The sequence below is a fragment of the Physcomitrium patens genome, chromosome 2, assembly GCF_059467195.1.
Source record: "Physcomitrium patens ecotype Gransden chromosome 2, ASM5946719v1, whole genome shotgun sequence".
Classification (NCBI taxonomy): Eukaryota; Viridiplantae; Streptophyta; class Bryopsida; order Funariales; family Funariaceae; genus Physcomitrium; species Physcomitrium patens.
Window position 1 is genome coordinate 1,324,161 of NC_143411.1, and position 22,693 is coordinate 1,346,853.

Sequence of the window (22,693 nt, forward strand, 5' to 3'; positions counted from 1 at the left end):
TTAAGTCATAAAAAGACGTGAAATTATACACTGTTTAACTTTGTTGCATTTAAGAGTCATTTTTTGTCAGACGCTTGTAACACAGATATAATTAACATATTTTGTTTGATTTTTGACTTAATTGTCTATGTTTGAGCATCTACATTGAGATCCGTAATCAGTGTTTATCACACTATTCAGCCCTCACAACAATTCCTCTCACCAGGTTCTAGTAAAAAAGACAAGTTGAAGAAAGAACAGGTTCATATTGATTGTCCCTGATGAATTACAAAACAAAACAAACAATGCAAGAGAGTGACATGACGTAGTGATTGTTTTGTTTTCACACTGTGTATAGTGTGATATACACTAGTTACAGATATTGGCGTAGGTACAATCCTAAATAGAAATAATTCAATTCCAAAAGTAAATAATATTAACTATCTCGAATATTCCCATGCTGTGAGTTGTGCTGATAACAACAATAATAATACAATTGCTTGTTATTTTGACAAAAGAAAAAGGCGTAGACACAAACATGCTATTTATCATACTTGGGAATGTTTTCAAACCAAAGAAGAAGAAAATAAATATATATATATATATATATATATATATCTAACCTCATAAACTTACATAAAAATACATAATGTGTAAATCATAAGAAAGAAGGGACAATACCAGGTTCAGATTACACAACCTTATAAAAGTTAAAATTTGAATTAAACTATTGTATAAAAAGTTGGAGTTTAAAGGTTTCCATGAACAAAATATATATATACATATATATATATATATATATATATATATATTTACAGTAATAAAACCTATTTGTGTTTGTCCCACTAGTTCTACGAGATTGAAAGATGAGAAAATAGGCCACTATATGAACACACAAAATTGCATCCACGTAAACACCATAATCGTAACAAATCTGAACAAATCCTTTGATTTTCCATTTCCAACAAGAAAAACAGATTTCCCTCTTCTATGTCGCATGCCCATCATGTGCTCTTTCCCAGAAACTTCCAGGGCATGCTACGAATATTCCATCGCTTACAGGAAATATTCCATCGGTGTGAAGGACCTGATGTGGCAGAGCGAGAGAGCATGTTGTTGCTGTTATTGATGTTGTATGAATCCACCACCTCCTCGAAGTTGCCTTTTCAGTTAAAAATAAATAAAAGATTTGTTGGATGCTTAAGTGTGTTGTTGTCCCTAGATTTTGGATTTTTCCTTTAATGCGACCACCTGAATAGCTTTGCCTCAACGCGGATGTTTGCCCCGATTTGTTAGTCCAGTTATTCTGGTGCATTTTGACCTAATTTAGGGCTCACCCACGGCGGATTCCTAGCTGTGGAATGAGATTCTTAGGAAGATAGTTTTCTATATGCAGCAAAAGATTTAAAATATATTTTTATTTTTATTATCTCTTCAACATGTTTTTCTTACAGTTTGGTATTGGATTTGAGTTTGTGCAAGCATAATGAATACCGAGGCTGATGTTACAAACACGTACTTATTTAATGTATATTGTTTCATAGAATTATCAATTGTGACCCAAAAGTTACACATAGAATACACGTGTTCTTTAAATGAATCATGCTCAGTACTAAAAATGTATTTTTTCATCTATAAGTGACATTCAAATAATTCATTAGTGATTTGTTGAATTTAGAGATTCTATGAACACATTAAATTATCCACACTATCAATTCCACAATTTTATGAAAAGTAAAAAAATCAGGATTATGTTACCATAGCATGTTGAATACAAAAAAAGAAGAAAAGGAATAAGTTAAAAATACAAGTGTTTGCAAGCATACTAGTGCTTGCAAACATAATTGAATGCATTATCTTATTAATAACAAGATCAAGGATTTTAAAATAAAAACCAATTTATGTTTTAAATAGTATATACATGCACAAATAGTTACTTTAAAAATCTGACATGCCTATCACAGATCGAGAGCATGCTTAACATACACTTGGAACCCACTCGAATACGTAGCAAAATGTCATGAGACAATAAAGATGCAATATTGACTCAATTTTGCTTAATGATTACAAACTAACAAAATGGGTGTTCCCGAACCAAGCCAGTCCACATAACGCAGACGCTTAAAACGACGTGAGCGATCACACTATCAGATATGGAGATTGACATGGCACCCACCTGCACTACATAATCTAAAAACAAAAATGATATCATTTGGTGAGTGAAAACTAATTAACTATTAAGACTAGATGGGGAGCAAAGTGAGGCCCGATCGGGCACCAAAATAAATTCCATTAACATAATAATGTGTTAATAACTGCTTCTCGATAGCACGCCAACAGACCTAGGGAACGAAACGCAACGACGGTGTAGCAAGCCATGTAGATGCTTGAATGAATGAAACAATCAGCCGTGTGAAACAGATGGAGCGTGATGTTCCTCAACATAAACTTTTGTACCAAGCATGCAGCGAAGCTTGTCTTTTTTCTACCTCCGTGATAGAAAGCTGGATACACAGCCGTGCACAGGAAAGGTTACAATGAAGTCCTCTGCTAGCAGCTCCCGATCGTGAGATCCCAAGTATTCAAAGAATGATTAAGTTTTACACAAAACACAAAGTCGTGTACCAACACAGTTCTTCACTGGATTTAATCATGTGGAAGCATCAATTATTCTTTTCAACCAAGACGTCCTGGCTGCCTCAAGCTCTGCAAGACATTCAGTACGAACGACTTGTTAACAATACTTGTATGTCCCTGCAGCAAAATCATCTATTTCAGAATACCTTAACTGATATATACACACACAGTACAAGTTGCAACAAAAAGCCATAGCAACAGCAGCAACATTGTTGTATGTTGTCGGTAGGGTTTCTTGACAAGAAGTTTGGCAGCAAAACGAAGCGAAGTGATGGGTGGTTTAGGGCAAATACCTTCAGCAGTATTCTAGAAGACTTCAAAAGTTAATACGCAACAAGAACTAGGTCAATACGGCCTACTTTCTGGTCCCACAGCACCATCCCTTGTGTACAAAGCAGGCTCTCCTACGGGATTTCGGTACACATCTCCAAATGGAAACTCCAAATTTAGACCCTCATCCTCCGAAATTTGGCTGCTCTCGAATGCCTCCCTAATGTGCTGTTGCGATGACCAATCCCGGTCATGATCCTCCTCACTTTCATAAACATCATCCTGGCTTTCATATATATGACCTCTATCAAACATCGGAGGCTCGAAAGAGCTTTCTCCAGGTGCGACTGATGAACCAGGGCCTTTACGCGCCCACCACCTTTCAAATGGCACTTGACTAACTGCCTGGTTCCCAACGATCCCTCGTGTGGAAGGTGGCAAGTACAATCCTACTTTGCTTAATGTCTCCGAATCATCACTCCTAGTAGGTAACCTCTCATCAATATTTCCATACCTGGAATCGAAACCATCTGCTGTCATTCCCCTGCCTTTCCTATGTCTATCATTCTGTCCCAACTCCAAATTTTGTGGCGAATGTGATGCTGTGTAAAACTTGTCCAACCGATGTACATGGTCGGAACTCCCAGCAATAGGACTTCCGTAGCGTTCCTTCCTTCGTTGATCACAAGGTTTTTCATTCTCAGAATAGTGAGTGAAAGAAACGGATTGTCTCGACCTATCTCGTACGGGTGAGCTGCCTGAGGACGCGTGATAGGAAATTGCAGACACCGGCATTTCCCAAGGTCTGAGTCGATTGAGAGGTTGAACTAGCTGAAGAGATGAAAGCAGCTGACCCATTGCAAGATCATTTTCTTCATTCCGTACACGGAAATCTGTCAGCATAGACATGAACTGTTTGCCGTTTCCATCTGGTTCCCAATTGGGATAGTTGGCTTTAAAGCTGTATGCACCACAAGAACACGATTCTAAGACGTCAATGCTCTAAGAGAAAAATTATAGACGCCAGATCCAAAACCTAACCATCAATAAGACAATACATACAAAGCAGATTTTTTATGTCGAGTTGAAGCTCACTGTGATACAACTATCTTTCAACTCCTCTTCTTTCAGATTTTCGATATCCGTCCATCAAATTCAAGTGACTAGATGAAACATAGCACGCTCAACGTTTGGGTAGGACTCTTCGTTGTTTTGATGAAGCTAGCATTTACCTTATGAAAGATTTTTCCATTTTGCCTTGTGAACTGCGCCGGCCTTTGTGTGTGTGAAAAGGAGATCCATACTTGGAGTTTCCATGATGCTCAAAGTCGAAGACACTCAAGCTGTAAACAATCGCCAAATTGCTATGTAAGGTAACACAGAAACAAACCCTTTTGAAAAAAAACCTGTACATAGAGCTTAACAGATAGACGTAACTCCTTTTGAACAATTCTAAGAATCTGGTATCATCTTGTGTTTTCTTAACATCTGAAGCCCAACAAATATTTCTTGACAGTGTATGATAGCCCACTTTGCACTAAAAGCTATTGTACTATTCATAACAACACAATTACTACCCGAAAAACCAACTAAAAAGGCTCAAATAAAGTAAGGAAGAAGAATGTAACTGACAGTTTTGGGACCTCAATGTCCTGAAAATCTGGTAGAACCCATACATATATCAAACCACATTTACCCAGCTTTATAGAAGATGTTAAGACAGAGCTGTAGATCTATCATTACACCATGTATACATACTTGGAGAAACAATAAGTAGACCGATGTATTTACCTGCAGACATGGCCGACACCCTCTACATTGACAGTGAAATCTTGTACAAACAGCAGCACATCTTCCACACACTGCGGTAATTCAACCAACAAATAATTTCACTAATTCAAGAAGAAAATGTGATCAACGGTGCGCGTTGAAGACCAGTCCCACGCACCACCTTTCAGGATAAAATTAGAGCATACAGAAAACAAAGCATTACTTTGAAACTCGCTTACCTTTGGTAATGCGAAAACGAGAATGAAAGGTGTAACAAAGATAGATATAATCTCTTCAAAGAATAGCGCGGCGTTATACTGCATGCAACAAATAATACACGACCAAAATAAAATCAGAAATAAATAAAAGACATTGATTCTTTCCACTACAGTTATTCTTTACTCACGCCCAGCACTTGATCACTAGCAACTGAGTCCACAATGGAGAGCTGTCATGGATCATGCTCAAATGCTGTGAACTTGAAGTGGCAACAGACTGCAAAAAGGTCACAAAGACTAGAGCTAAGTGCGGGTTCAGAAATCAGACGATAATCCAAGACTAACCAACTAGTTGCGAAATAAAACTTTACCTTGAACATACCCTCAAACTCTAAACGAACAGTCTCTGTGTTTTCAGCACCTCGCCAGTGTTTTGGCATGTAATGCGTATGGCTCGTAATCTGTCGCATAACTCCCACTGGATCAAAGACCTGATATTCCTCCGTGATCAACGACCTACTCACCACCAAGGCTGTTGTAAAGAAGGCTGTATACCAGATCAAATTGTGTCTTCCAATCTGTTCCATCAGAAACATAAGCATAAAACCACTACAATAAACATGACCTTGACACCGGGTGACCAATCAATACAAACGTTTCATTGTGAAGGTACATAACATCCTATTTTTGAATATAGACAAAATGTAGCCATGTCAAGCTGTCACGGATTTGAATATTTGTAAATCAGAAATATACATGTTGATTCAATACACAAACTAAGATTTCTTGTGTAATTCGGCACCAGAATACTCACGTGTCCTTCTAAAAGGGATTCGTCGATGAGGGAGATAAGAATGATAACAGCTGCAAATGCACCTGCTATGTACGAGACAAGTTTTGCAATCGTGTTGATTATAGGTGAAGGAAACTGCTTCAAATATTCCACAGCGTACTTATAGCTTGAATTCAGACGATGCTTGAACATGTGCTCCAGCTGCGTTAGATAAAAAACAAGAACCTTAGATGCAGTATACCTAATCAGCACGAATTGCTCGTTGGCCACTAGGCTCGTCATCTTTGAATAGAAATAGGCATGGAAGATAGAAAGTGACAAGACACGGTTACTACCTCATTAAATTCTCGAAAGCTCCACTCTGCTAAATTCGACCACCGCCTAGAACTCATTGAAGCAGGGTTATGATAGAATAATTCAGCATTCCGAAGTAGGAAGTAGAAGAACATAAAGGTTACATAGAAAGGTGACAGGAGAAACATGGAGACGCCCAGCACCACCAGTCTCTTTCGTAGGCGTGCAGGATTACTTGTGAAATCTCGATGTATCAAGAAGTTGCTGCAGTGTAAATCACGAAATCATTAGAAGTCAAAATGAAGATGATTACTAGCAGATTGATGATTTGTGATTCGCGTCTAACGTCAAGATGAATCCCAATTTACTTTCCTTGGAGAAAGTACACAAAATAAAAACATATGACATCAATTAATACTTGCCTGTCAAACATGTGTTGAAGAATGCACCAATTGAGGCTCCATTCAACCATATTCGTCAAAACTAGCCGCTTGTTGTTATGGTTAAGCATGGGCCTTGCACCAGGTACCCACGAGGGCAGATCCAGACCTAACACCCCTTTATTCAGCAGGCCAATCAGATAGTTCTCCTTCCGCATAATACGGCTAACTATGTCATGAGCCGAAAGCGGTCGCACAACACAGAGCCGTTCATGTTGCTGCACCTGTACAATTTTGTCGACCAGTGTTGGCCAGGCCATTGTTTGCAATTCATTGTCTGTGACCCCAAGGCTGCCAGCAGACACGGTTTTGATTAACATATCAAAATGTTATTCATCCAAATTAAATCCTAGACTAGCATGCAAAACTAAGAGAGACGCAATGTTGTCTTTGTAGCTGAAAAAATTAAAAGGAATTTTAAACAACGCTTGCCAAACGAAACAAGTGACAACATGGAAAATGCATTTGAAAGAACAATCCAGAGGAGCCACGCACCTATTATGTATAAAGTGTCGAACCTCAAGAATATCGCGCAGTTGAGCAAAAAAACGTAGGAAGCAGAATAACCAGTATAACGAGAAAAGCACAAGGTAGGTGACGAAGAAGAATTTGACGAGAGTAAATGGAGTTAAAGGATGCTCGTACAGAGCCTCTTTTACAAGGTCGCAATTGTGAAAATTTCCTTCGTTGATGGCATCAATACCGCACTTGGCACTGAGTAAACCTTGCCAATTTACAAACAATACCAGAAAACCGGAGAAGCCGATTGTAAACCCCAATGAGACAAGCTCACACAACCACTTAGTGAACATACACCAGAAGCCTTTATCGCAGTAATATTGATAAACTCGCTGGAAGAACTCGTCAAGGTCAGTTACACCGCCCGACTTGAAAGTTTCAGCTCCAAAGAAATCAGGAGGACCTGCAGAATCTTCGCCTCCATGAAGTTCATGATAATCAGGCAGCTCCACTTCGTGCTGGACGCCTCTTAAAGTTTCATTCTTGTGGAACATAATTTAAAGCAGCCAGTAGGCTGTACCACCCTTGTCTTACACTCTACCTCTTTGTCCGGCAGCCAAGGTTCTGCTAGCTTCAGCACCCTACGCATGCTCTCAAAACCTCCTCACCTACAAAAATTCCAACTTTCATAACAATCCAGCAAGGCCTTTGACTACTTCCCCTAGATTTGTCACCACGTAGACGCCGCCAACCTAGCCCTCCAAGGCAATTCAGTTCCATAAAATGTCCGGTCTAACCGCCAATCATACATGCGGACCAAGGTCACGAACGCCGCAACGTGAGACACCTTGCGTGCCAAAGTCCACTCCAATCAATCAGAACAGAAAAACCCGAGCCTGCATACCTAAGAAGACCAAATTCTCCAGTAGTACTGACACAATACACCCGGCGCTTGCAACCAACCTCAAAATTTTACGCCAATTTCAACACGGCCAAAAATTGCTGCAAAAAGCACTCCAATTCAGCCATATCAATATACACTATCCCAACACACTCATCATCACAATAATCTCAGCTAAACTCCATACCCTTCTCTTTCTTGACCAGGAAAAAAACAACCTCAAGGATACGCAACCCTCGACACTACCCTCTACCCAAGACTCCTCATGCACACGAAACCATTCTCCGAACTTGTCGTCAGTCATCGAAATTCTCGCACAATTGCAGGTCCCACGCACCCGCGCTCACCAATTCACTACGCTTAGGGTTTCTCGAAATTCACCCCCGTTCCCCCCGGCACGTTATCCAAGCAATTCCCACCATCTCACGCCACACACAGACGACGCTTTAAAACATCCGATTTTACCAGCTGTATCACTCCCATGAACTCCTCACCTCTCCATGTGACACCCCTTAGGGTTCCCTAACAATTCCCATCACCTTTGATACCGACGATAACCGACCTCAAAATCGCGAACAAAAAAATTTCATGATCACCGCTATAACTACTACCAAACCACTCAATCCACTCCTCCCAGCACTTCCACCAATTCCTTCCAAATTCAAGTGATTGAACCAACCTAAATTTCGCCACTCCCCGGAAACATCGAATTGTTTACGTTGCGTCACCACGTACGATATTTCCACTCAGCCATGCGACAGGAAAGAGGAGGAGGAATCCTGTCGAAAAAATATAAACTGAAATATTGAACTGCAACTGAATCGGAATGAGATGAATCGGCTTCTCCATGCAACTCAATAACCCGTTGTCAGGTGAAGGTCGAGTCCAAATTTGTGGGGCGGATCAGCACGAAGCCCGACGCGATCGAAAAGGCTTTTCCTCCTTCTTCTGGGTCGGAAAAGTAAATGCCGTGGAAATTGGGCCAAATCCGGAAGTCCCAGTACAAAAATAATGGAAGGATCAATCGCGGTGGCGAGCCAGTTTCTACACCTTCCTCTTCCGCTTCCTCGTCCTCCTCCTCTTCTTCTTCGTAGGGGAGAGATCGAGAGAGGGTCTTCTTCTTCTTCAACTTCTTCACAATTGCCTCCGACCGACACACATGTCGAAACGCCTGCGACATGGGAATTTCCTGCCTACGGATGGATGATGACCGACGTGATGGATGATAATTTGTATGCGTGGATGATTTATATTCGACAATTCTGTTTACCGAAACTGTCGTAAGCGGAAAGAGACGAAACGGGAAAGGCACATCAGAGGACTTCAGTTATTTATAGGAAATAATGTAAAATGATTCTATGCATCCACAAAAAGTTTTTGGCCTGCGGTGTGGACGCTTTTGTTTATTTTATTGCATTACAAATAATCATTATGGAACATGTTTTCATTACATCTTGTCATGATGAAAACTTTTTCTTTTTTTCCTTTATTTGCCTAAGTGTTTGTGTGTGTTCTGTTTACACAATTGTAAAAGTATTAGTAAACATGCACTCTCATTTCTTTAGGAAAATTCTACATTGATCAAAATAAAAACTAAATTAAATTACTTGGCTTTTTTTTAATGTGTGATATTTAGTTTTTGCTTTCAGACTCTTCACTTCATTTCTAAGTACCCACAATTCTATCCAAAATTCTTTTTTTATTATTTATTTTTAAAACATGCAAATTCAATTTTATCAATATACTTGTATGTCAATAACAACATTGTGCATTTTTACTTTTTTACTTTTTTTTTGTTTGTTTTTTGTTTTTTTTTTGTTTTTTTTCATACACGTGATGTTTTTTAAAGTGTTGATTTGAAAAACTATTTTAAACATATAATGTTGTGTAAGGAAATAATTTAATATTTTTTTTAGCTAAATATACACGTGCAGCTCGGGGTAAAACTCAAGCGAGCTTATTTTAAATACATGGATTCATGTGCAAATTTCACCAGATTTTTTGTAAACTAGCATTGAGCCATTAGTAAATTGTCTATTTGAGGCGGCTACAAAGAGTGCAGACCCATTCCATCTCCAAAAACATTTACATCAAGTAATTGCATTTAAAACTTTGCCCATGGCCCTTATGGATGCATAGGATATATCGCGTACCTATCACCGCGGGCTCGGCATTAGGCACTGCATGTGTTGATGAGCCCAGTGGCCCCAAGGTTTGCTTCGAGATGAAATATATCATTCATCTACGAGCTAGGGGATTCATCCACATTGGGGTTCCAGGGAGAGCTCATCTTGCTTGCAGAGGCATTTATTATAGTGGTTGCTGTTTTGTGGAGAGCATCGATTTTGCCTGGAGCAATTTCTGAAACAGGAGACGGGAGCTCAAGGAGGGATTAGATTAGAGGCTAGGATTTAGAGCTTCCTGTGTTTTTTTTCCACAACATGGCGACGGCTATGGAGGTCACCGCTGTGACGGAGAAGGGTATCGCTCCCGTTGTGGCGGTCAAGTCGTTTCTGCCGGAGCCTGTTGTAGCGGAGCTCGACGAGGAGGATTTGTATACGAGGCAGAAGCTCTTGCAGCGGCAGTTGGAGTTTGTGGATATTCAGGAGGAGTATATCAAGGACGAGCAGAAGAATTTGAAGCGGGAGTTACTTAGGGCACAAGAAGAGGTGAAGCGGATCCAATCCGTGCCGCTTGTGATTGGGCAGTTTATTGAGATGGTGGACCAAAACAATGGAATTGTTGGGTCGACGACTGGGTCGAATTATTACGTGAGAATCCTGAGTACGATCAATCGGGAGCTTTTGAAGCCATCATCTTCAGTTGCGCTTCATAGGCACTCCAATGCGCTAGTCGATGTGCTGCCTCCTGAAGCCGATTCTAGCATTTCGTTGTTGACACAATCGGAGAAGCCTGATGTGTCGTATAACGTACGTTCTTTCTGGTCTCAACATTAAATTTGCGCTTCTGTGGATTTGAAACGTACACATGTACATGATTTTCGAAGGGTAGTGTTTGTCAATTTCGAAGCCCGGTAAGCTGAAGCCATTGGCTCGGACTAGTGTTCGATCTGGAGTCTCTTTCAGCTGACTCTCAAAGCCATTTCGACTTAGTATAATCTTGATATGAAATGACTTAGTATTTTGTAGTAGTTGATGTAGGTCTTAGCTTAGCTTGATTTTGTTTACACGTGTAGTATGTTGATTTTAGAACTGGGGTTCATGCTGCCTGTAGGAACTATCGCCCTTGCTGAATACAATTCGACGATTGAGTTGCAGTTTGTACTTCGTTAGGGTTTCTTTTGTCGGATTCTCATGAACAGCGAAATAGTGGTCGTGTGTGCAGTTTTATCGTTTCATCTCAAGTTTTCCTTTCGATAATTTCTCATGCCATAGTCGCTGCACTATCCGCAGTGAAACTGAGACAAGTGCAAACGACGCAGAGCATTTTGTTGGACTTTTGCGTAGATTTGTTTGGATGCACAGTTCTATTGTTCCAGTATTCGTACGTTTTCAATCTTCAGATGATTTCATGGTATTGTATGTTGCTGGGTGCAGGATATTGGTGGGTGTGACATTCAGAAGCAAGAGATTAGGGAAGCAGTAGAGCTTCCACTTACTCACCACGAGTTATATAAGCAGATTGGTATTGACCCACCCCGAGGCGTGTTGCTGTATGGGCCTCCTGGAACGGGAAAGACCATGCTTGCCAAGGCAGTCGCTCATCACACTACCGCCGCTTTCATCCGTGTTGTTGGTTCTGAGTTTGTACAAAAGTATCTCGGAGAGGTAAGGCTTGCGGCATAATCGCCTCATAGAGTGTCGCTGTCTCTGTTGCTGTGACCAGAAGCTTTCTTTTAGTTTATCTCTACTCATGTGATGAGTTCAACCATTTCTTTTTAGGCAACTTTATTAAATGTTTTCTGGAATTATCGTAGTCATAGCTTGTTTTTATTAGACGCCAGCTAACCCGTGTTAGAAAATATGTAATGTAATGTGGTCTCAGGGTCCCCGTATGGTGCGTGATGTGTTCCGACTGGCGAAGGAGAACGCCCCAGCCATTATCTTTATTGATGAAATTGATGCAATTGCAACAGCTCGTTTCGACGCTCAAACTGGGGCAGACAGAGAGGTTCAGCGTATCCTTATGGAACTTCTGAATCAGGTATGAAGTCTTTTTAATTTCTCAGTTTTTTGTCTGAAGAGTCCATTCCTCAAATGGTGGACCTCCTAGGTGATAGATCATTTATTTCTGTACAGAACTCGGTAGTCTTCAGTTCATTTTTCTCGTCGAAGTTTGGCTGCTTTTCTTACATTTTTAATGTTCTGGTTACAGATGGATGGTTTTGATCAAACAGTCAATGTTAAAGTGATCATGGCTACCAACCGGGCAGATACTCTAGACCCCGCTTTGTTGCGACCTGGACGTCTTGATCGAAAGATTGAATTTCCACTGCCTGACAGGAGACAAAAGCGTATGGTCTTCCAGGTACGAGTTACTTCTTCTTGTTCAGCTGATTGCGGTTTTGTACTTTTTGGAATCTGGGTCTGAGATTGCTTGCTCAGTGGCTTTCTATCAAATATCATTGCTTGACTTGTTTGGTTGGTGGGTTTGATGGAGATTTGAACAGGTATGTACAGCAAAGATGAACTTAAGTGAGGAAGTTGATCTAGAAGATTATGTTTCTAGGCCTGACAAGATAAGTGCTGCCGAGGTGCGCTTCTTCACCTCCATAATCGGTCTTGTTCTGCGTATGTTATATGGTCATGTTGAATTGGGATACTTGTATTCTTATCAACAGCCTTTTAGGTTACAGCTTTCTAAAACATCGAAAAGTCGGTTATGTTGAGTTCAGCTGTAAATTATAGTATTAGGTCAGGTCTGTATTAGCTGGATTTGTATGTGCTGCATATCTGATATGATTGATTTGTCATGACGCAGATTTCTGCCATCTGTCAGGAGGCTGGTATGCATGCAGTCAGAAAGAATCGTTATGTGATTTTGCCCAAGGATTTTGAGAAGGGCTACAGATCCAACGTCAAAAAGTCGGACACAGACTTTGAGTTCTACAGATAGACGCGTGTATCTATCTTTGGATCTTAAGCAGGCAGGCAGCTGGACGGCTAGTAGTTGAAACTGCCTTGGTTCAGTAATTCCCTTATTTATCTGAATCAGCTCGTGGAGGGGCCTCCTGTTTTCGGCACTTGCACGGTAGATTTTGTAAAGACTCATCAAATAGCTAAATCTCTTACTAATGAATGGTATCAAACAATGCGACTACGGTTTTGGTCTCATTCTTCGAGAACTCCTACCTACACCTTGATCTCCTTAAATAGTGTGCTGCGTGTACGCCTTCACAAAATGATTCTATGGGTGGGATGTGCTTCCAATGTTTTCTTGCAACAACAATGTGTGTTCAGTATTGAGAACAATTTTCAAAGTACCAAAGAGCCCTTAAATTGACATCCAGTTTGTATAGCTCTAAATCCAATATAAATCTGAAAAAGAATGTTCCTCTCCGATTTAAGCGGCAAAGACCGACGGGGACAGACGAGCCTGACATCATCAGTTCACCTGATCTGGGTTGTGTGCATGATCAACGAGACGTAATTTCTACATAGCATTGCACAAGCTAGACAAGTGAAGTAAGTTAAAACATCGAAGAATGGAACCGATTCATGACGATTGATTTGACATGCCATACTTAGAACACGTGAGTTGACAAAATAAACTACTAGCACTGATGTGTAAGCAATGTTAAAATTGATCACTTCAAGTGAGTGTCAGACCTAGAATTAATTTCCTCTCTTATGCGATTGATCTCCAAATCCAGATGATGAAAATAAATGTGTCCCAACATAGGGGACAAAACGCTTCCTTCTGGTTGGTCCTCTTCTGTGGCAGTGTGCACCCATATTGTGCTTACTTCGAACATCTGCCTCAATATATCTAAAAAAACCTCATCTTGAATACGCTCTCCTAAAATTTTCAACAGTCGCTTCTGCACTGGACCATGATCTGCGATGCGTACATCAAACTGCAGGAACCATGAAATCCCTTTCCACCCATACTTCACAGACTTGAGAGCCGTGTGAACATTTGTATTTGGCCTAAACCCAGAATCATGCACTGAAAATATGGGCTCAAATATTCTCTGCAATATACATCTCATAGCCTCTTGAATAACCTGATCCTTGGGTCTGACGAAAGACAAGTGTCTCGCCTCCCCACGGCCCCGTCTTGCAATGCCAAGCCGCTTCACGGGCTTGAAGGGATACGATCCAGTTCGTAATTGAAATGCAGCTTCTTTGAACCAGTTCCAATCTATTTCACGCGAGTTCGATGACCTGTTCTCCTTGGGAATGTGTGAAACCTCGAGTTCAGGAGTGGCTAGAGTCCAGTTCCTACGCCTTTCATTTAGTTTTTCATGCGCTGCAGCTAAAACTTGGGGATCTCCAAGGACAGCAATGACATTATCATATTTCCCTTCATGATTTGGCCTCAGTTTCCATAGTAGATCCTCTTCCACATCGTCATGTTGGATTGGATCACTAAACTCCTCCTCTTCAGATTGATTTTCATTGGTCTTCAGATTCTCCTGATTATATTTGGATTTCATGTATAATTCTAGGTCTTCCTTACTATCACCCACCTGCATGTCTCCATCTCGGAATCCTCGAAAATTTCGTTGTTCCTTTCTAGTTGCAGAAAAGCTTACATATCGAACAACTTGCGATAGGGGAATTGGAAAGCCTCTGCTGCTGGCAAACCAGATAGATTCGTTCTGGAAACCGACTAGCCACTATGGTATCAGAGCCATGTTATGAAGAAAAGTAAACTATGATGGTTGCAAATCTACATTAAGAAGCTACTGCATCTCAAGAATTACGAATCACAAGCTCCAAACCAATCAGTGATGGAAAGGCATTTTGCATGGAGATGGTAATAGCTTCAATTTCAGTGTTACCTGATCTCTGTGCCATTGTGACACTGTTGGTTTACGTAATATTCCCACTCCGTCCTCAGGGCGGCATATTCTCCACCCTTTAGTTGCTCTTCTCGTTTCCTGCCCTCGCGAAGTGCCCACTCTCTGCAACAAAAACACATTCCAACAGCACCATATTACTCGAAGTATTCGACTAGCACATATAACTGCATTATGCATTAGTTCATAAATTTTCAGCAAACATAAATAATACTTAAAAGATAGCACATCAAGAAGAAGAATGAGGATAAACTGCCTTAATGCTTCAACAGCAAGGTTTGTGAAATAATCTGCAATTAAATGTCAATAACCAAAAAAACCAACTCTAAGGAATCTCTAGTGCGGTCTTGTGCCAAGGATCTTCAAAACTGAGTGCACGAAACGCATCGGATCAAAGCATCGCACTCATACCTGAAACATGGAAGTCAGTTCACGGCTTTGTCCAAAATTCGTACACGATTTCTCCACCCAATCTGCCAAGTAATACCATCCAGCGTACCCAATATCAAGCGAAACAAAAGTACCAGAACGCAAAATCAAAGTTTTACTAAGCATCGCTAATCACGTCAACTGGCACAACTACACGTTATAAGCTAAATTTGATATGTACACTAAGAAATGACATGTTTTTTTTTTAAGCAATCTTTACAGCACTTGAAGAATACTGAGAGAGTAGTCGATAATTACAAGCGCTAAAATGTATTTGAGGTCCGATCGCAAAACTACAAGAAGGAGACAACTCGAAGAGCGGGTCCAGACGTGCCTAATCAAGTCCTAAGATCAGCCGCAAGGACTCGACGACAAACGGGTCGATAATCGTACCTTTTGCGATCCGTTTCAGAATCGCCGAACTAGATTGCTGCAATAATGCATCAAGTTGAAGTATTCGAGTGGAGTGGTACATGTTAACAGCCTCCCTTTCGCCAACAAATAACTTACTCCAACTTCTGAAAATTCGGCAAGATCTGAAACTAGAAGTTCGACAGTTGTCCAGCGCCGCAAGGCTGCTGAATGGAGTTGAAATGCACGAGGAACACGAAGCAGATGTGCAACGCGAAAAGAGAAGGAACGAGGGGCAATTAGATTTGCTCTGGCGCAGCAACCCTCGATTCGCCATAGTCGCAAAGCAGGTGAAGGTAAAAACCCATAAACCCACAGCTGTCGACAACTATTTCTTCCTCAATGCCATAAACCCTAAAACCTCAAAACTTGCCAAATCGCTGTGTAGTGCTCGTGTAATCATTATTGCTGAATAGAATGCCTGCTTCTGACCCCACAATGCATCCGAAGAATCTTCTCTAACACTAACCCACAACTAAAGGAAGCACGATCCATTACCTTCTGTCATCGACTCATTCGCCGCAGTCGCTGTTTTCTCAAAGTATGCTATCCTACACGTCATTCAGATTTCACACCCCACACCTAAGCTTTACCTCGGCAACTCGTCCTGCACAACCACCCAACTCAAGAACCGAATTACCGCACAAAACTGATACGGAATCACACTCTAGAAGCCGAGTCCAGTTCTAAGCATAACGGAAGATTGAGGGTTGAGGACTCGTCCACGATATTCTGACAGAGCTTCAAAGAGGATGCAAACAACATATCAGTATGATATGTTACGTGTTTCTGAGGGTTTTAGTTATCTCCTCTGGAACGCGGGATGAGAAATCTAAGTACTAATTAGTATGAATCAACAATATCGTATTTTGTGTGTTTTTAATTGCGGTTCAAAGCGTCTATATTTATAAGTTCTATTTTTTCCCACCCTTCGAGATAATTCTTGAAATGGCAGTCTAAAAACTTGTAAGTGTTGCTATTCAAGACATTTTCGTGAGTGTGTTTCTATTCTCTCCCATTGTTTGTGCTTGAATCCAAAAGACCATATTTGTGGGGGTGAATCCTTCTTGGATATAGCACAGGGTTGCCAATCGCACAAACAGGAGAACCCAGATCGCGCAAGCAGACTGGAAATGGTCTGATGCAGAACAATCGACAACGTCATGACTCCCCAGGCCACTTATCTACTCAAGATTGTTTACAACGGAGTGGGCATCAAAATTTGAATTGCTGCATTGTGCGTTGTATCAGTACAAGGGTTGCTTTTCAGAAGGATTTTGCCACTGCCACTGAAGCAGGACACTTGAAGCCTATCGAAAGTCCCACAACTCTGCTTCTATCTATGTCTGAATCCTACACAGCACAGCCGGGGAAGGAGCAGGCCAAGCAAATGCACGTAGACATTCATCGACCATATTTTATTTTACAATATACACAACGTGTCGGGGACCACGAGGCATGGCATGTGCTGGAGCATTGGGATGTGAAATTCAGCTTCACCATCCGCGCTCTCGAAATTCCGACCACAACGCCAATGCTCCCCTCCGTGAAACTGTGAGGCAAAAGCTTCGCAAGAAAATGTCGAAGTTCATGTCGAGGGGCCTGGAAAGTTCAACTATCAAGGAAGCAGAGTGATTGAGAATGCTTGGGGTTAGCGAACCAGGATCGATTTTAGTACCAATTCGTAGTCAAACGGGTTAAGTTCTGTAAAAATAAACGTCGCCGTAATTCTCCGAACTAAGGCTTGGTGAGTCGAAATCACAGAAAGAAATCTCTTGGAGGTTATCTGGGAGGGACATTCCGCTCATGTCGAAGGGGGACATGGGGGTCACCATTTCTTCTTCGAATATAAATACAGGTTCCAATCGTTCCACAGGTAATTCAGTATATGTAATGGAGGAGCAAGTTCCACAAGCTTCGAGGCGCTGAATTTGAGGTTCTGTTTTGGGTAGAGAATCTTTAGTCGTGCTCTCCACTGATCTGCGGGCTTTAATCGCTGCCCCCCGACTGACCTCCTCCTGGTTTGTCGTCTCGCCTTCTGAAGCCGACTTCATTACTACCACTCGCGCCACCTCCTTGGCAAGCTTAGCGATGGCGCTTCGACACTCTTCCTCGGACAGCTTGGACGATATTCTCTTCAGCAAGCGCGGCGAGTCCGCGAAATTGAGCGGCAGATTCTTCTTGCAACACAAATTCCCGATATCAAACGCGCGCGCAGCTTCCTCTGCCGTGTCGTAAGTCCCGAGCCAAATTTTCTTCGAGCTCCTCGTGGGTCGAATCTCCGTCACGTACTTACTCAGTCCCTCCCGGTACCTCACTCCCCGGTAACTCACAGGGTGATCCGCCGCAGCAGCAGCCGTCCGCGACGGGCGAACCACATTGAGCACCATGTTTCTCAGCGCATCCCGACGTCGCATCGGTGAGTGAGAGGACGAAGACGACGACGACGACGATGAAGACGCTGACGCAGGTAATTCATTCTTGGTTTTTCTTCCCGCAGTTCTAGGCGACGACCGAAGAGACGATGTTCGTCGACACTTGTTCCAAGAAGCTCCAACCATTGCGATCACCTTTTTCCTACCTCCAAACTTCTAAACCTCGCCTCCACCACGCCACCCAGCCTGTTCTTCCCTTCCCTGTCTGCCCCTGCAGTGCCCCCCACCCTCTCTTTGTCATCCACCTCCACCTTCAGAATGCACACGCCCTCCAAACATTCCGAAATCGCTTGAACAACCCGAGATCAACAACCAGCCATGCAATGGGGGCACGTCAGTCTCATCGTGAAGATCCCAGTGGAGGAACTGAACCAAGTTGGAGCTTGAGAGCCATTTCCTGATATACGAATCATCCAGTGAGCACCAGGGCTTGTCCCACAAGCGACAGCGCGTGAACCTTCAGCTCCTAGAAACGCAACAGCGCGTGGGTCCCCCCGCGGCGAAGACTGAGCACACCGTCGCATCGTCCAGTCAGTCGGTAATTTGGAATAACGACTGACTCTCCCCGTTTACAGAGCTCAACTGTTTGTCTCTCTTTTAACGGATACCAAGTGCCGGTACCGGCAGAGTTGGGTGACGAAGCCAAATCCCGGCCTGTTGCATTGCATTTGCAGGAGAGATCCGCTTACCACAGGAAGAGAGAGTCGAGGTATGTATGTGCACTCTCACTGGCGCCGAGGAAGTACACGACGATGCTTGGACAGGACCAGTAGCGCGCGGAGACTTTGGGGATCAAGCGGCCCATCTATATATATATATATATTAATATGGTCCCGCACCCTCTCGTCGCACCTTCACGCGGTGTCCATCGCGTTGTTCCCGGAACCCGACGTCCCCCTCGCTGCGTCCGATTTCACGTCGGAGCAGTGCTGGTGGTATCTGGGACTATCACATTAGTTTGTTTGTTTATATGTACATATATATATAAATATATGTACGCACGCAGTCACTCACTAGTGGAAACAGGTGCCATATACCGTAGAGTACTCCAATAATGTTATGTTAAGTGAATACTAATGATGATATAGAATGATATAGTATTGCTAAATTATAATAATTGTTTCATTTTTTCCCTCTAATTTTGTGATTATAAATGTATCATAATTTGTATGGTACAACTGATGCCATCACAATTTTTATTTATTTGCTACCACAACCCCCCACCGACTTTGCATATTTTTATTTATTTATTTATAATTATTCCAATAATTTTTTTGTTCAATCAAATGGTTTGAAAGGTATTGAAGAAAGAAAATTTGATTGATTTGGAAGGTATTGAACAAAAGTAGCTTGTGATAGGTGGGAGATGACAATAGCATATATATATATATATATATATATATATATTTGTTGTATATATAAATAATAAATAGAATTTAATATTACTAATGCTTTAAGTTAAGTAAAAATATCTTTATTCTTGAAAAAATATATGTTTATTTATAAAACTATGAAAATATGTAATAAACTTATATATTTCTTTCAAACTAAATTCATGAACTTGTATCGATTGGCCTTCAGATTTATTAATGGCTATTGCCTTTGCAAGATTTATTAGAAATTGCTTCAATTAGAATTTATAAAGAATTTTTATTGATGATAGAGACAATAATGTTCTTAGAAATCTTATTTTAATAAGATAATTTGTAAGTCTTGTAATAACTAATCAAAAACAATTGCAAAAGCATAGATGTAATATAATATTTCTCAATAACATAAAAGAACTTCTAATTTTGAGTTCTAATTTTGATTGAGATATTCAATGAGGCTTTAATGCATCAAGATATTCTAATAGATGTATGTTCTTATTATTTCTTCTATCATGTGTCACAATTGTATTTGCATTAATTTTTTATAAATACTTAAAAAAATTGAATGATTTTTGTTCTAATATCATCAATATAATCATCTTGTATCAATAAATTTTATTATTCTATTAAGCATTTAGTTATGCATATCTTTTCAACTTATAATCCATTACAGACAATTTTGATAAAAGAGTCTAAAATTGAATACTTATATATATCACCTTATAAAGATACTTTATAAATGAACTATATTTAAATTATATTTAATTTCTAAATATAAAAAATTAAAAAGGATTAATTATAAAATATTTAAAAAGGATAATATTTGAAAAATATATAATTTTTGAATTTATGTTGTTAATTTTTAAAAATATATGTAAAAAATAATTAATTTAATATTTTATTTTAATTATATATACATAATAAAATATATATTAGAAATATATTTATTTTTTTATGTTTTCAAAATATTAAATGTTGAATAGAAGTGTTAATAATATATTCTTGATATTTTTAAATTATAAGAATAATTTGTCAAAAATCTCTATAAAAAACTACAATAATTATATAAAAAAATTATATTTTAAAAATATATTTAAATATAATAGTATTTAAAAAATAATATATGATTAATATTTCTATTATTTAAAAAGATATGAATTTATTTATTAAAAAAACTACAAATTTTGATAATTGGACATTGAAATTAGAGCCATATCTTACTAGTGCTAAAGTACAAAAGATAGAGGCTTTTATTTGCTTCTATTGCAATTTTTTCCCTTTAATTTTGAAGACCTTGAAGGTTATAGAAACAAACCTATTCACATCTAGTTGGAAGATGATTATCCAATCTTTTGACAACCTTACAAGCTTAGTATCTCAAAGAAAGTTAACATCTAGGCTTATTATTAAAAATTATTAGATATAAGATTAATTAGAATTTTTAATGGCAAGTATGCTTGTACTATATTTATACCTTCTAAGAAGAATATTTTTAGTAATTAGAAAAAGAAAAATATATGATCCAGTTAATTATAAGATAAAGTCTAATTGATATCCAATGCCAATGCTGGAAGAATTATTTGATGCAATAGGATTCTCTTAAGAATTATTCTTTGAACTTAAGATCTAGTTATTACTAATTATCATTACTTATTAAAGAGTGGATGAAGAGATCATTTTAGAAAATTGATTAAGATGATAAAGATCAACTCTATAATTAGAAGTTTCTCCTATTTGGCCTCAAGAACGTACCAATTGAATTTTGAAGGATAAATATTAGATGTTATCTAATTTATTATTTACTATGTACTAAATTAATAATAATATTATTTTTAATAGTAGTCCACAAAATCATCGGAGGCATTTACAAGCAATGTTTGAATAATTACATCAACAAAGTTTGTGCTTGCATCATGTTAAGTATGAATTCTTCTAAGAAAAATTACCATACTTACGTGACATGATTATTTCAAGAAGTCTTGGTGTACAACAAGCAAAAAAAAATGCCTTGTAAGAAATCTCAACACCAAGTAATATATTGCAATTTTGAGCTTATCTTAGGTTGGCAAATTACTACCAAAGAATTATTAAAAACTTTAGCTTGCTTGCTAAGTCTTTAACTATTATTATAAGCAAGGATCATCTATGGACTTAGAGTCATGGGCAACAATGTACATTTGACATTTTGAAGCAAAATTTGGATTGAGCTCTAATATTTCAATGTTTAGATGCTATTAGATCTTTCCAACAATACTCAAACTCGAATAAAGTAGAATTATGAACCGTCTTGACATGAAAGGATGATATAAGATAATTATTTTATAAAAGAGAAGCTTTGGTAATATATTAGATTATTATTTACTTCCAATTTTATTTGTATATGCAATAATTTTTTTTATTGATAACTGACTATCAACCTTTGAAGTGGCTCATAAAGTCAATTAAGTTTATTAAGAAGTTAGTTAAGTGGGCTTTGTTGCTTCAAAAATATGGCTTTGAGGTTATGCATCAAACATACATTATCAATTTGAATACAAACATATTATCTCATAATCCAAGTTTTTCAAAAAAAGACTTAATAAAAGTTTGATGGCATGGAAATTGCAATAGAGAAGCAATTCTTGGATGGCATTCTGTCAAGGACATGAACTAAAAGATGATATATAAACCAATAAAATCCGTGTTAAAGAAAGAGTAAAAAAATAGAAATAAGGAAGTATATATATATTAAAAAAGAGACTAGAATGGCTTATTGCCAAAAGATAAGAAAACTTGAAACTCTTGAAACTAGACTAGAAGCAAGAAAGGAGTTGACAAGAGTGAAGAGGGCTTCACTCTTGTCTCTATATATACTATCTAACTAGGGAGTACGTGGTGATGTTCTATAGGACCTCCAATGTGTGTTGAATTTGTAGGATACATGCCTTGACTTATAAGGCAAGTTTTTCTATGTGTGGGCCACATAATTCACTTGGTCTTCAAGCTGACAACATGTGTGGTACATGGACAACTTGTTGACCACGTTTCTAACCCAAAAATTTAATTAAAGACACTTATAAAGTCAAATTAGCATCTATAAAGCTTCTGGGAAGCTTTCATAGAAGATATTATAGAATTAACTTGCTTTTGTCTACTTCTACTTATTTCTACCTATTTATATAGATAATCAGTAGCTTATATGCATATATCCATGACATTACCCTTCCTTTTAGGGACGAGTTCCACAAGGAGGGGTCATCATATGTTGAGAAAATCTATGATGCAACGAATTGTATTTGCTACATATTGAGAACTTTATTCTC

General features: G+C 39.3%; 3 protein-coding genes across 5 annotated transcripts; 1 reads left to right on the plus strand and 2 right to left on the minus strand.

The window, feature by feature from the left end:
* Positions 1-1,983: 1,983 nt before the first annotated feature.
* On the minus strand, positions 1,984-8,900 carry LOC112278235 (autophagy-related protein 9). Of its 3 annotated transcripts, XM_024511441.3 has the most exons (12): positions 8,441-8,580; positions 7,765-7,862; positions 6,897-7,528; positions 6,384-6,692; positions 6,003-6,225; positions 5,689-5,868; positions 5,246-5,452; positions 4,896-4,973; positions 4,678-4,748; positions 4,119-4,229; positions 2,910-3,847; positions 1,984-2,685 (listed from the first exon to the last, which is right to left on the minus strand). In XM_024511441.3, the coding sequence occupies exons 3-11, from the start codon at positions 7,412-7,414 to the stop codon at positions 2,962-2,964; spliced, it is 2,583 nt and encodes an 860-aa protein (XP_024367209.1). In that variant the 5' UTR covers positions 7,415-7,528; positions 7,765-7,862; positions 8,441-8,580; the 3' UTR covers positions 1,984-2,685; positions 2,910-2,961. The 3 variants fall into 3 exon arrangements, with proteins under 3 accessions (XP_024367209.1, XP_024367231.1, XP_090112836.1); XM_024511463.3 differs by lacking the exon at positions 7,765-7,862 and having other exon boundaries at positions 8,441-8,900; XM_090256710.1 differs by having other exon boundaries at positions 6,897-7,862; positions 8,441-8,884.
* A 1,190-nt stretch (positions 8,901-10,090) lies between these two features.
* On the plus strand, positions 10,091-13,076 carry LOC112275221 (26S proteasome regulatory subunit 6B homolog). Its single transcript, XM_024505394.3, has 6 exons — positions 10,091-10,691; positions 11,319-11,549; positions 11,767-11,925; positions 12,097-12,249; positions 12,392-12,475; positions 12,703-13,076. Exons 1-6 carry the CDS (start codon positions 10,203-10,205, stop codon positions 12,835-12,837), a joined length of 1,251 nt encoding a protein of 416 aa, XP_024361162.1. The 5' UTR covers positions 10,091-10,202; the 3' UTR covers positions 12,838-13,076.
* Positions 13,077-13,407: 331 nt separating this feature from the next.
* Positions 13,408-16,348, minus strand: LOC112275216 (uncharacterized). The gene is made up of 4 exons (XM_024505380.3): positions 15,569-16,348; positions 15,158-15,219; positions 14,729-14,851; positions 13,408-14,545 (listed from the first exon to the last, which is right to left on the minus strand). The coding sequence occupies exons 1-4, from the start codon at positions 15,861-15,863 to the stop codon at positions 13,529-13,531; spliced, it is 1,497 nt and encodes a 498-aa protein (XP_024361148.1). The 5' UTR covers positions 15,864-16,348; the 3' UTR covers positions 13,408-13,528.
* Between the last annotated feature and the right edge of the window lie 6,345 nt (positions 16,349-22,693).